Source organism: Aotus nancymaae, unplaced genomic scaffold (genome assembly GCF_030222135.1).
Source record: "Aotus nancymaae isolate 86718 unplaced genomic scaffold, 86718_ANA_hifiasm-v0.15.2.pri h1tg000077l, whole genome shotgun sequence".
NCBI classification, from domain to species: domain Eukaryota; kingdom Metazoa; phylum Chordata; class Mammalia; order Primates; family Aotidae; genus Aotus; species Aotus nancymaae.
The window spans coordinates 3,519,187-3,533,832 of NW_026988492.1; the positions used below are offsets into that span (position 1 = coordinate 3,519,187).

Genomic DNA, 14,646 nt, shown 5'->3' on the forward strand with positions numbered 1-14,646 from the left:
TAAGGTGGCAGTGAATGCTGGCAGATATAATTTCTTTGATCAGAAACAAGGAACTCCTTCAGGAAACTCACTTTTTTGGTCTTTGCTAACCTATCATGTCATGTCTTTTTATTGGCACACCTGGGTACTAGTTATGATTGATTGCTATTTATGCCAAGAGAACATTCCCCACGCATGCCTGATCTATTTATGAATGAAAAAGTACACTTATTTTGCATAATGCCATGGGTTTTCACTTTTATTTTTGAAGGAGGGATACAATAACTTGTTATTTATCAGGGCAGATCATACATTTGGATCAAAAAGAGAAACTGGCAAGTAGATCCTAAAACACATTTCTTAACCCGAATAATATCTGAAAACAGACTTCAGTTATATTTTGTTGAAAATTCATTCAACTTTGGTGATTATCCAAGAACTTCTAATGTCATTTTTTGACAAAAATTATAACCCTCAATACATATGTATTTTCAATACATAGGTATTTTCATCTTGAAGTTATATTTTTCTATATGCTAATCGATAGAGAAAGAGACACTCACTCTGTCACCCAGGTTGGTCTTGAACTCTTTGCCTCAGGCAGTCCTCTTACCTTACTTAGCCCCTCAAAGTGCTGAGATTGCAGGCCTGAGCCACCATGCCTAGCAGCAAAGATTTTTGAGCATGGACTTTATGCCAAGTATTTCTAGGTGAGAACTATAAATAAGATACACCCAGGCCCTATTTTCTTGCAGCCTAGAATCCATCAGTGAAGACATGTTAGCAGATAGTTAGAAGTGAAATGAGCGTTATAGATGTGCCTGCATAAATTAAGTGTCCAATACCTGGTGAGCTCTAAACATTGCAGGCTCTCACTGTAATCCTATTGCATCTTTCTAATTTTCTGCAACCCTGAAGCCCTACCTCTTTTCCTAGCAGTGGTTCTGTTTCAGAAAAGACAGTCATGCATGAATGAATTCTCTCTGCCTTCTCACCTCCTGCTCTGCCTTAGAGGAGAGGTACCATGTCTCTGTTTAGGGTGATCCACCCCCTTGGGGTCCAGATGCTACCGTCTTTTCTCCAAGAAGGCCTGGCTTCATCACTTACCTTTTCTCTTTCCTGTGTCTTCACCGCTTCAAATTTGTCCCCAGCTCTCCTTTCTTCCTAAGTATTCTTTTCTTCCCAATCGCATCCATTTTCAGAACTTTGACACCTATATTATGACAACCCTCATGTCTGTGACTCTAACTGACTTATCTCCTGAGATCCTGATTCATGTCTTAGCTTCCCAATAGACATCTTCCCTAGACTTCACAATCTACCTTTCTAAAACCTCATTTTCTCCCCTAACCCCATTCTCCCTCTTACATCTTCTTTATTTAAAAGTAAATTCCTTTTTCTCCCATCCTTCTCCAAATAAATAGCAGATCCCTCATTAGCTACCTTCTAATCGTTGTTTGTTCATCATCTTGTTTGTTGCTGTTATCTGAATTTAGACATTTGTCACCTCTCGCTTGAACGTTTACAGTAAATTCCGTATTTGTCTTCGAGCTTCTGTCTTGCCCCCATCCTTTACTCCACTGAGTTTCTGCCATGTATATGTAGACATGTTACTAGCCTGCCCAAATTTTTTCAGTTCCCTTCCTATTTATAGAGTGGAATCTAAACTCTTTTAGCATGGATGGCATTCAAGGCTGTCTGTAATCTAGCTCCTCCTGCCTGCTTGGTCTTCCTTCCTGTTATTTCCAACTCGTAACATCTCAGAAATTCTTCAAGATTCCTTTTGGCCTTTTTGATATTTTAAGATTGTAAGATAATCTAATTTATACTTAACAATAGAAAATTTTAAGGATAAAATAACCACTCCTTCCACCAACAAGGTATAGCTACAAAAACGTATATTTTTCTAGTCTTTTTTTTCTGTAAAGAGAGGAAAAAGTGAGACAGTTCCAATTTTGGGTTGCAGGGAGGTGCGCAAATGCATATGCTTAGAAATAAGATTAGGAAGGAGTTGTTACAGTTCTTCTTGGGACTTCCTGGCTTTGTGTGTGCAGACTTTTTGTCTGGAATATCTTCTTTCCACTTGTCTCCACACCCGTCTCCTATGTGCCTTCGATTCTAGCTGAACCATTGCCATGTCCCTGATGCCTCTAAACTTGTCCAGGCAGATTTCAGTATCCTCAGTGTCCTGTGTCCTAGTTTATTATTGAAACCATCATATCATAATAATTGGTATTTTTGTTCTCGAACTCAAAGTTCCCTGAAGCAGTGACCCTTGTGTTTCCTGATACGGCTCAAAACCGGACAGAGTTGCCTAAAGAGGAACCTCCAGAAAGGCTGGGGGAAACCAGTGGACTCCAAGGGAGTAGAGTGTGTTGAAGAATGGTGAATTGTCTTACATGTTGCTTTATGTAAATTCTTTGGTAGTAAACTGATGTATTTCTTCAAGTTCATATTGTGAGTCAAATTTATGAATGAATGAAGGCAGAGAGTAAGATAAGGCCTGGAAGGGGTTCTTTTGCAAGAGTAGTTTCACATATATGCTCAGGCCTGGACATCAGTTATATAGTTATGTACCACATAATGACGTTTTGATCAGTGATGGACCGCATACATGACAGTGGTCCCGTAAGTTTATAATGGGGCTGAAAAACACCTGTTGCCTGGTAATGTAGCGTCATAGTGAAACACATTATTTACCTGTTTGTGGTGATGCTGGTGTAGACAAATCGACTATGCTGCCAGTCATATAAAAGTATAGCATCTAAATTAACTACAGTATGTAATACTTGATAATAAACAACTATGTTACTGCTTTATTTACTGCACTATATTGTTTATTGTTATTTGAGAGAGTATTCTTATAAAAAAGGTTAAAATGGCCTCAGGCAGGTCCTTCAGGAAGTGGTCTAGAAAAAGATCTTTTGGGAGATGACACCTCTGTGTCATGGAGACAGGATGTGCAGGCCCAAGACAGTGACGTTGATGGTCCTGACTCTGAGCAGCTGTGTAGGCCTAGGCTAATGTAGTGTGCGTATTTGTGTCCACAGTACTGTGATAGTAATGTCAGTAATGTCCTGTTCAGTGAATGTTCTGTGCAATGTACTTACTCGCCTCACTCACTCACTTGCCTCACTCACTCACCCAGAGCAGCTTCCAGTCCTGCAAGCTCTATTCAGGGTAATAGCGATGTACGAATTTTAAAATCTTTTGTACCATACTTTTACCGTACTTTTTCTATGTCTGGCTGTGTGTAGATACACAAATGCTTACTGCAGCATTCCAGTTGCCTGCAGTTTTCAGGACAGTCGAGTGCTGGACAGGTGTGTAGCCTAGGAGCAATAGGCTGTACCGTAGATCCTGGGTGTGTAGGAGACCAGACCATCTAGGTTTGTGTAAGTGCACTGCAGTGGTTGCACAATAATGAAATTGCCTTCACATTTCTCAGAGCTCTTTCTTCGTTAAGTGACACATGAAGGTACTGGGTTGAGAAGAGGGAAGGTAGGTAGGAAATGGAGACCATTGTAAACAACTATTTCTAGACTTTGACGATGAAGAGGAGACAAGCGTTGGCATCAGGACAGCATGTGAAAGGCATCTTTCCTTATTGTCCCTTCATAGTCTGTTTTATATGGAATGTCATTGGGAGGAAATTCCTTCGGGTCCTTTTCTCAGAAAAAGAATCACCAGAGTCCAGGCCCCATGCTCAGAGACTGTGGATTTTAAGCCTGGGGTGGGCATCCAGGTAAATTCAATGCAGGCGTTTCCTAGGCCCACTTAGCCCTGGGAGCTTTGCAACATAGGACTCCGGGCACCTGTTCCTTTCCCTTCCCCTTGCATGTGCAGGGGGTGCCCAGTACCGGCAGAAGGAAAGGCCAGCAGCATTGAGAGGAAGGCTGCCTGGCCCTCTGCCTCTCCTTTCCTGTCCAGCTCTCTGTGGCTTGCCTCCTGGTCCTGTAGCTCTTCTGTGTTCTTAATTGGCATCATCCTCTGGCCTTTTCCTTTCCTTGAGAGAAAGCTTGGCCTTTTACAGACATCACTATCCAATGGCAGTGCCTCTCTGTTTCTTGCCAGTGCCCCTCCAGTCACAGGAGCATTGACATCTGTCCTTAAACTGTTTCCAGCTGCTGGCCTTGTTCTCTCAGCTGTTCTTCAACACTGAAGCCTTGTTTTGCCTTCTTCGGGTTTGGAGCTCTTCCAGAGGCACTAAGGTTTCAGAAGGTTGATTTTTTTTGCCTTGTAAAGGTTTATAGAAGGAAAAGGGCAGTGACATTTAAAGTAGTGTTTTAAAGCTGTGTGTCCTCGAATGTTAGGAAACATTTTCTGTTACCTAATAGCTTCATCTTAGTGATTATTGTCTGAAATGTGTGATATGTTGACACATTTCTCAAAGCAGTCTCTAGTGATTATTAAACAGCCTGAATTCGTATCCTGAAGAAACATGTATCTGTCCATATATGGAACAAATATTTGTTCTGCTCCCTTTGTGTGGAAACTGCCTGCATGCTTCATTAATCACAGTAATGCATCTTCTCAGGAACTTTAATGTTCCAGGTGTCTGTAGTCATAGCTTTGGAATTGTGATAACATTAGTTGACTTGCTTAGGATTATAGTCTAATGGATTTATCACACATTAAACCTTTTAGGCAGGCCTTGAAAGGTGAATTGGTAGGCATTTCACACTTCTGTGACACTCAGATTTTGCTGGTCTCTTGAATATAGTCACAAGTGATATGTAAGCAAAACTGCAAGCTCAGGCATAACAGCCTGCTTGGCTGAGCACGATTGCAGAAGTGGATAATTTTTCACATTACTCTTAGCTCTTTTCTCTCGGGTGCTCAGAGCACAACTTAAAGCATTGTCTCTGAGGTAATAGCATCTTGGAGTGTAAGCCCTTGAAGACGGAGGTCTGTAAAAGAAATAGTGTTAATTTGGAATTCAGTGAACTGTTTTCTTATTAAAGGAAATCTACCAAGAAAAAGAATTGCACAGTTAAACTGTGCTACAGTTGTTTTCATTAAGAAAGGAAGGGCTGGGCATGGTGGCTTACGCCTGTAATTACAGCACTTTGGGAGGCTGAGGTGGGCGGATCACCTGAGGTCAAGAGTTCAAGACCAGCTTGGCCAACATGGTGAAACGCTGTCTCTACTGAAAATCCAAAATTTATCTGGGCCTGGTGGCACACACCTATAATCCCAGCTACTCAGGAGGCTAAGGCAGGATAATTGCTTGAGCCCGGGAAGTGGAGGTTGCAGTGAGCCAAGATTGTGCCACTGCACTCCAGCCTGGCAGACAGAGCAAGACTCTGTCTCAAAAAAAAAAAAAAAAAAAAAAAAAGTAGAAAGAAGACTAACGTTTTGCAAAACAAATGGCCCTCGTCTTTATATTGTATATATAGCTTTATTATCCTCAGATTATGTGAAACTGTTAGTATTATTTTTATGTTCCTCTCTTTTTTTTTTCTGCTGTCTTGAGAAAGTCAGGTTCTTCTCATCTTATTGTGTACTTTGCATCCAAAATTATTCTATAACTCTTTTAATGTTGCTGCATTTTATTATTGTATAGTCTATCTAATAGTCCATAAACTTGATGCAGTTAGATTTCCCTATTATTGGATATAGGATATTTACATTTTTTGCTCTTGTGAATATACTGGAGTACTGTAACGAATGTGTGTGTGTGTGTGTGTATGTGTATGTATATCACCTTTTATATATTTACTCATTTTCTTAGGGTGAATTCCCAGTAGGTGGATTACTAGAGGATAGGAATTTTTTTTAATGGTTTTTGATGTAAATTGTCAAATTATTTCCCAAAAAATTAGGTTTTTGATGTAAATTGTCAAATTATTTCCCAAAAACTTGTACCAGTTCATGGAACTACCAGTTGGTTTCTTGCAGCCATCTGCTCTCAGTTTGTTGGGTTAAAAAACTTTCTATTTTGGCTTGTGAAGGGACAGATATTTATATATAATTATTAGACTGGCTGCTAGTCCAAGAGCAGTAAGTAGTTAAGGGATCAGGTCAGCAACCAGTGGCCATAGCTATCTTTGACCAGATCAAAGTTACAGATTCATATCAGTGTGAAAGCTTTGATTCAGGGGAAATACTTACATATATACGTAATAGTAGGAGATTGGGATAGTTATATTTAATATGTAGGATATTAACAAATTTTTTTGTTAGAGGTTCTAGAAGACAAGACTTCTCCAATTTTGTCTTATGCCCTCCTTTTTTTTTTTGGCAGGAGGGTGGGATTCTGGACACTCTAGGAAATTAAAGTGAATATTTTACTAATTCCATGCACAGAAGTTGATTTTCTTTTCTTTTCTTTTTTTTGAGCTGGAATCTAGCTCTGTTACCCAGGCTGGAGTGTAGTGGCACGATCTCGGCTCACTGCAATCTTTGCCTCCTGGGTTCTTGTGATTTTCCTGCCTCAGTCTCCTGACTAGCTGGGACTACAGGCACACACCACCATGCCCAGCTAATTTTTGTATTTCTAATAGAGCTGGGGTTTCACCATGTTGGCCAGGCTGGTCTCAAACTCTTGACCTCAAGTGATTCGCCTCCTTCAGCATCCCACAGTTCTGGGAGTACTGGTGTGAGCCACTGCTCCTGGCAGAAGTTGATTTTCTTAAAAAAGAGAGGTAATAGGAGATCAAGTTCAAAAATCTATTTGGGGCCTTATGCGGGTTGTTAGTCTTAGCCTGAGGAGAAATAAAAACTGATGAAGCATTGTTAGCAGGGGGATAACTTGATCAGGTTTTTGAAAACTAACATTCAGCATTGAGGTAACTGAGGCATCTGGATATGCTGATTTGGGCCCCTGGGAGCCACAGGAGATCATGGAGATAAGAGATTCAATGGGCTGAGATTTTAGTAGCTTTTATGGTGTTGAGGAATACCTAACACTCATTTTTTTTTTTAGCACTGTCAGTGTTAAAATATATTCAGTTTGCTTTAGAGAAAGGCCCGAATGGGTTCTGGGGCTCTGGTATGGAAGTTATTTTTGCAGTGTAGGTGCGAGGTGAGGGAACCAGCTGTGAGGGGAGATGGGCAAGGGTTTGTGGAAAGGGACTGGAGTGAAATGGTTTGAAAGACATCATATTTGTAAGAGCAACAACAGAAGGTACGGGAATACTTTCTATTCAATGCAATTTCTCATTTTCTTTATTATTAATATAAGGCATATTTTATATTTCAGATGAATTTACAACTGATTTTCTGGATTGGACTGATCAGTTCAGTTTGCTGTGTGTTCGGCCAAACAGGTAAAAACAAAAAGTTTTCTTAGTTGTCTTTTTATTTCTTTATCTTGTGTCACTCTTTGACCAGTTAGGTTTATGTGAGAACCTAAGTCATACTGCTCCTTCTGGAGGCCCTGCAGTGGCCCCATCTCACTGAGAGAAAGGGCAGGATCCTTCATGGTCAGCTCCCCTCACCCCTGCCACCCAGGATGATGGGAGGCAGGTTGACTGGTGAAGTACTAAAATGGTAGGGATTGAACACACTGCATGAAAATCTTTTGAGAACATGAGAGTGAGTTAAGTGAACAGAAAGAAGGCAAAGGCATGTAGTACATTTAGAAGCAAATAAAGCAAATGTTTAGAATGGAAGATTATGAGCTGCCCATTATTATCTAAAAAGTAAAAACAGAACAGTTGACTTTCTAGAAGACATTCTCACTCTTCAATCAAAAAGTCTGGCAAAAATGTTGGCATCATCTAGGAGTGCAGTGAAAATAAAGCTGAAAACATATTTAACCCTTCTATAAAGATATGCTTCCATATCTGGAATAATGGGCACTCAGTTCTATCCTCCAAATCGTGAGAAAGTACACTGCATAGAGCAGTTTGATACCAAGATTGGAAGGACTTACTACAAATAGTAAAAATGAAGCAAGAGACCATAAAAGAAAGTACTGATAAATTTAAATTACATAAAATCAACAAGAACAAAAAAATTATATGGCAGAACATCATAAACAAGATGAGAAACTAAACAGAGGTTCAACTTCATTAATGTGTGTAGAAATCCAATAAAAACTGAGAAACATAACAAAAATTTGCAAAAGACATAACAGAAAATTATAAAAGAAATGGTTAGTTGTAAAACCTGAAATTGATAGGCTTGACCACTGAATTGATATTCTAATTTACACTTACTTGTTAAATCAGCAACAATTTTTTTAAATACTAAAGCACTTTATTTTGTTGGGGGTGTGGTAAAATGGTATTTGTACACTGCCATTTTGTGGGGCTTATATTAGTAGTGTCGCCCTATGGTATCCATGGGGAATTGGTTCCAGAACCTTCTTCAGATACCAGAATCCACAAGTGCTCAAGTCCCTAATATAAAATGGCATGATATTTGTTATAACCCACACATACCGTCCTGTGTAATTTAAATCTTCTCTAGATTATCTATAATACCTAATACAATGTAAATGCTGTGTAAATAGTTCTTATACTATATTGTTTAGAGAATAATGACAAGATGTTCAGTACTGACCCTTTTTTCCCCCAAACATTTTTGATCTGTGGTTGCTTGAACCCACTGATGTGGAAACACAGATACAGAGCGTCAATTGTATGTTACTTTTGGATAGAAATTAGTGTGTATTGAGAATTCTAGAAATGTTACTATACTCTTCAACTTAGTAGTTACTCTTTTGGAATTTGTTATAAGGAAATAATCAGATGTGTACTAAGGTTTATATGTAAGAATGGTCATCAGTGTATGTATGTGCGTGTAGTACAGTATGTGTATATGTATACTTGGGGGTTTATGTGTGTATGTGAGCAAGCATGTGTGAACCGTGGACACATACATTTGGAGACAATCTAAATTTGTCCAGCATTAAATAGGGTACACTCATATATTAAAATATTACATAATCATTAAAAGCTAGATTTAAAAATATAATTTGTAATGACAAGAATAAAAACTTAGGATAAGGTATAAAAAACAGCATACAAAACTATGTAACTGTATATATAAAGTGTGTCTTCAGTTTCACGTAAATAGTGCATCTGCTAATACATATATGCTTGCTTCCTTGCTATTTATCTGCATAGGAAAAAGACTGGAAAGAAATGTTAGCAAAAATGTTAGCAACAGTTTTCTTTTAGTTAACAGATTTAGTTTGTTCTTTAGTTCTTAGTAAGTTTTAGTTTGTTCTTTATGCTCTTATGTGTTTTCCAGATTTTCTGTAAGAAGCATATGCTGGGTTTGTAATCAGAAAAGATAGGTTGGAGACAGTCTGTAGTAGTGCTTACCATGTGGAAGGCATACTCTTATAAAACATACTTTGAACTGAGAAATAATAGGATTATGGATTAGATGAATATGGACTTTTCAATTATTTAGCATACTGAAAATGAAGGGAAAGCCCTTAAGATTCTTATGGATATGGTAAAATGAATTAAATGACAAGAACTTTACCCAGTTTTTAAAAAACTCATGACATTTATGACAATCGAGAATGATAAATTCTGAATTATGCCTTTGAAAAAAAGGATTTAGTGTTTAATACAGAAGATAGGGAAGATAACTGTGTGTCTCTGTGGCTTTCAGTCCCAAGGTGATCCAAAATCATGGTGTCAAATTTTGCATTTTTCTCATTTATTTGTGGGAGCTAAAAATTAAAACAATTGAACTCATGGAGATAGTAAAAGGATGGTTACCAGAGGCTGGGAAAGGTAGTGAGAGGGTGGAAGTCGGGAGTGTTAAGGGGTGCAAAAAAATAGAAAGAATGAATATGACCTAGTATTTGGTAGCACAACAGGGTGACTATAGTCAATAATAATTTAGTTGTATATTTAAAAATAACTAAAAGAGTATAAGTGGACTCTTTGTAACACAAAGGATAAAGGCCTGAGGGGATGAATACACTATCTACTATTAAATGACTGTTATGCATTGTATGCCTGTTTTATATCTCATGTACCCCATACTTGTGTATATCTATTTACCCACAAAAATTAAAAATTAAATTTAAAAATCCTGCTCTCTTTGGGGAAGGTCTAGTTTAGATGCTATCTAGGTCATAGTATTCATATTTGACATTTACATATATTGCATTGTCATTGTGATCCTGATTTTTCACTATTTTTCTCTCTGACATTTCAAGTAAAATATTCTCTTCTTTCTTCTTCCTGACAGATGAAAATAGATGTTTAAAAGCAAATGCCAAATCATGCGGAGAATGTATACAAGCAGGACCAAATTGTGGGTGGTGCACAAATTCAGTAAGTAAGGTGTTCCTCAAGTCTTTTCCATTTGTTCCCTGGTCATTTAGTGTGGCTCAGTGCTGTATCCTTGGGAAGTACAGATTAATTTTTATGTAAATCAATACTTATTGAATAACATGATGGTCTGGAGCTATGTGGTTCAACACAGTAGCTGCTAGGCACAGGTGGCTGTCGAGGACTTTAGTAAATTAGAATTGCTCTAAGTTTCAGAGATATACAAGATTTCAAAGACTTAATTAAAAAAATGATGAAATGATAATTTTTGTATATTTAAAAATGTAATGTTGTAACATGTTATAAGTATTAAAATTAATTTCCTCTTTTTTTCCGTGTGTGGCTGCTAAACAGTTATAAAATACATACATACGTAGCTTATCTTTGTGGCACATTCTATATTTTTACTGGAGAACTTTCAAAGAAATCCTAGTCATTTAGTTTGACTGTTTTAGATTTCCCCTTTTTTATGGGGAGGTATAAATTAACCTTCCTAATTATATTTGATTTAAACTACTAGAATTGATTTGCATCCCAATATAAGTTCTTTGAGGTTAATGAGGGTTTGGATTTATTCACTTTTGTCATCTCTATATTTTTCCTAATATGGTGCCTTCCACAAAGCCCACTAAATATTCAATGAGTCGATGAATTAATGAATGAGTAAGTCAGAACAGGTGGCAAGGAAAAGTTATTTTGAGGTTGTATAATTTATCACAGGATGAATAACTAATATCAGAAGGTCAAGGGGTTATTGATTGTGTTTCCATGTAGGCATTTGGGCCCAAATTTCAAGTGCCTGTTTTTGTACACCTAAGTAGTCGAGTGTCAGATAAGTCATATGATTTGACCATATGAAAGAAAAAATGAGAGGTTTTGTTTTTTCAAAATTTTTCTAATGGCACTTTCTAAAAGTGGTGTGCTGGGATTACATTGGCAACAGTGGAGGAAATAAGGAGTGTTGTGAGTTTGTCTCAGGCAAGGCTTATGTAACCGAAGCTCTTGGTTTTCATATCTGAAAAATGAGGATGATAATATCTTCTTTATCTATTGGTACAATAATTAGAATTGATGAACTTAAAGCAGTTTCACTTAATAAGTGGTAGCTGCTATTGTTAACAGCATCCATTTTATGGGGACTGTAGCTTTATCTGTCGTTGAGGGTTATCTTAGCCTTCAAGGTTTAGAGCATAATTCTTAAAATTAAGGCTTTCTTTTTTTTTTTTTTTGAGACGGAGTTTCGCTCTTGATACCCAGGCTGGAGTGCAATGGCGTGATCTCGGCTCACCGCAACCTCCGCCTCCTGGGTTCAGGCAATTCTCCTGCCTCAGCCTCCTGAGTAGCTGGGATTACAGGCACGCACCACCGTGCCCAGCTAATTTTTTGTATTAGTAGAGACGGGGTTTCACCATGTTGACCAGGATGGTCTCGATCTCTTGACCTCGTGATCCACCCGCCTCGGCCTCCCAAAGTGCTGGGATTACAGGCTTGAGCCACCGCGCCCGGCCAAGGCTTTCTGAATATATTCAGTGAAATTTTATTTGGGTGTCATGAACGTAAAGTTTCCTGGATTGGTTATTATTTAGAAACGTAATTCACCAGGATCTTGTGTTTTGGTAGGTAGTAGTTTAGGTTTAATAAAGTGTGCAGCTTTGAATTATCTGATTCTTGGTATTCCCTTCCAGTTGTTGATTACATAAATACTCTCATTAGTGTGATGTTTCTCTTAAAAAATCCTGTGTAAAAACTATTGTGTATTTTTTAATTGAAATATCTTCACTTACTGTTATTTTCTACAGCACCATTAAATTGATATTTAATATATAAATACCATATATAATGTCACTGTTTTCTCTCCATTTTCACATTTCATTAAACACCTTTATTCAAAGTCTTTGTATAGATCTTTAACAGCACTGTTTTTGTATTCACTAAAGTACATTTCAGTTATCTGATTAAATTTTTATTTCTGCCTAGGTTGTTTGAGGATAGCACATTTAAAATCTTTGTCATTACTAGAAATTTTACTACTACAAATAGCCATTCATGTGCCATTACGATCTTATTTTTCTTTTTTGCAATTTATCTGCCATTAGGACCTTTATCCTTGTCATATAATTACTTACTATTTTGCTTTCTAAATTTTTAAAAAAAATTTATTTACAATAATAGCTAATACTTGAAATTTTTCAAACCTGTAGGAATACTTAATCTGTGCTAAATTTTGTTTTCTTCTTTTTAAAAATGCCATAATTAATTGAGTTTTTTTAAAGCTAATCTGTTTTCCCTAAACATTGGGTTGTTCAACATACTGTGATGGGGAGGGAGAGTGCCATGTAATATGAGAGGCTTTGTAAGGACTTTCTAAAGGAAATCTTGGAGAAATGGTCTGATACTTGGGGTATATGTATATATTATTAGTAGCTATTAACCATGCTCAATTAGTGATTTCACTGAAGAAATTGCTTTTGATTAGATACTCTGAATTACAAGATAGAGCATTTAATATGTACACTTGGGTCAGTTCTGGGAAAGGTATTACTTTCTTGGAAATGATTGTTTTTAAACAAGAATACTTCTTGGAGTTTGGATGAAGTGAGCATTTTGTTTCAAAGCCAGAATTGAGGTACATTAGATGTAATTTAATGTTTTGCAACTTAATTGCTTATTTGCAATCATTATGTAAAAAGGTTTGGCCATTACACTTCTTATTTATACCTGTGTTTTATATGTCATTTAGACTTTTTTACAAGAAGGAATGCCTACTTCTGCACGATGTGATGACTTAGAAGCCTTAAAAAAGAAAGGTTGCCCTTCAGATGACATAGAAAATCCCAGAGGCTCCAAAGATATAAAGAAAAATAAAAATGTAACCAACCGTAGCAAAGGAACGGCAGAGAAGCTTAAGCCAGAGGATATTACTCAGATCCAACCACAGCAGTTGGTTTTGCGATTAAGATCAGGTATGGAAGCCCAACGCTATGAATAACCTCTGTGTCTACTTGAGGCATTTGACACCAGCTTTATGCAAGCTCTGACCAGTTTCTGTTGAAGGCTCGTTTTTACATGTGAACTGGCAATTAAAAATATGGACTTGGTTAAATTTTAGAAAACTTTATGCATATACAACAATTGTAAGACACATATACTTGGAATAATATTAAATGTTGCCTTAATGTTCAAAGTAAATTTTGTTAGATTCAGAAATTATTAATTAGATTTTGTGAGTTTTAAAAATGAAAGTGTTCATCCTCTGGTCTAATTACATGATATATTATAAAATCAACATTTTAACCTATTCTTTTTCTTTGTATTTGTTTAGTATTATTAAGCTGTTAAGGTTTTTGTAATTATGTCTGTCAGTCCCACATCTAAAAATGAATTTAAAAAAAAGGGCTCTTCATCTCTTTTCTGATTTCCAGCCTTTCTTGTCAGAAGAATGGTGAGTGGCCCTGTCCCCTGACTTCCCTCCCGGCCCCTCCTCAGCCAGGTCAGGCCTCGCCTCCTCATCCTGCTCCACCATCACCTTCAGCCCGCAGACCCTTGTCAGGGCTTTTTTTTAAAAAACCCTTCTGTACCTAGTGTCACTTTGTACTTTTTGAAGTGCTCTCCCCTTGATCAGTGATACACTCCTTGTATTTTTGCTTGTGTCTTTTACCATTGCTTTCCAGGCCCCTTTTTGTGTCTTTTTTCTTTCTCAGTTTTTGTAGTCCACCTGAATGTCAGTTTTCCTCTCATAGCTTTAAAACCAATTGTATGCTGTAGCAACACAGACTTTTTTTGAGCTCCAAACCCATTTCTCCAACTGCCTATTAGAAATCTATATAGAGAAAACTACAAGTTAAAATTTTAATTACATTTTCATCCAAACCTTCTTTCTCCTGTATTTTCTACGTAGATTACGTTAACATCTCTTGTATCTCTCTCGTCTCCTTCATCATCTCTCTCTGGATTTCTTTTGTAGATTAGTCTCTTTGCCTCAATAATTTATTTTTAAACTTCCTGCCAAGTTTTCTAAAGTGAAAATCGGATCATATTATTCACTTGCAGAGAGCATCATCCAATTACACACAGAACAGAGTTCACAACCTCGGTGTCTAGGAAGTCAGTTGTACCCTATATGTGTTCTGCTTTGCCCTCTCCAGACTAATTTATGGTGTTCTATTTGTTTTCTTCTCTTGTAAACCGACTTTTTGTCTGTCTTGTCCACTGTGGATTGGGGATGTCTTTTTTAGTTTTGCATCCTGAAGTCCTGGTGTTTTAAGTATTTGTTTAATGAAATTGAGTTCATACTCATTGAGTTACTTACAGAGTTCCCAGGTTTTTATAAAAATTAGGACAACGTGTTTTATCGTGTTTACCATGTAAATCACATTTATTTGGTTTTTCTTATTTGCATTTGATTGCCAGCAGGCAAGTT

General features: G+C 37.3%; 1 protein-coding gene across 4 annotated transcripts in view; it reads left to right on the forward strand.

Annotated features, from left to right (window-relative positions):
* ITGB1 (integrin subunit beta 1) overlaps nt 1-14,646 on the forward strand; it is a 139,689-nt gene that overhangs the window by 102,023 nt on the left and 23,020 nt on the right. For all 4 annotated transcript variants that reach the window (XM_064368478.1, XM_064368479.1, XM_021665195.2 and 1 more), the window contains exons 2-4: nt 7,184-7,250; nt 10,144-10,229; nt 12,967-13,189. In XM_064368478.1, the coding sequence (XP_064224548.1) occupies nt 7,184-7,250; nt 10,144-10,229; nt 12,967-13,189 (376 nt within the window). The remainder of the gene's footprint in view (nt 1-7,183; nt 7,251-10,143; nt 10,230-12,966; nt 13,190-14,646) is intronic.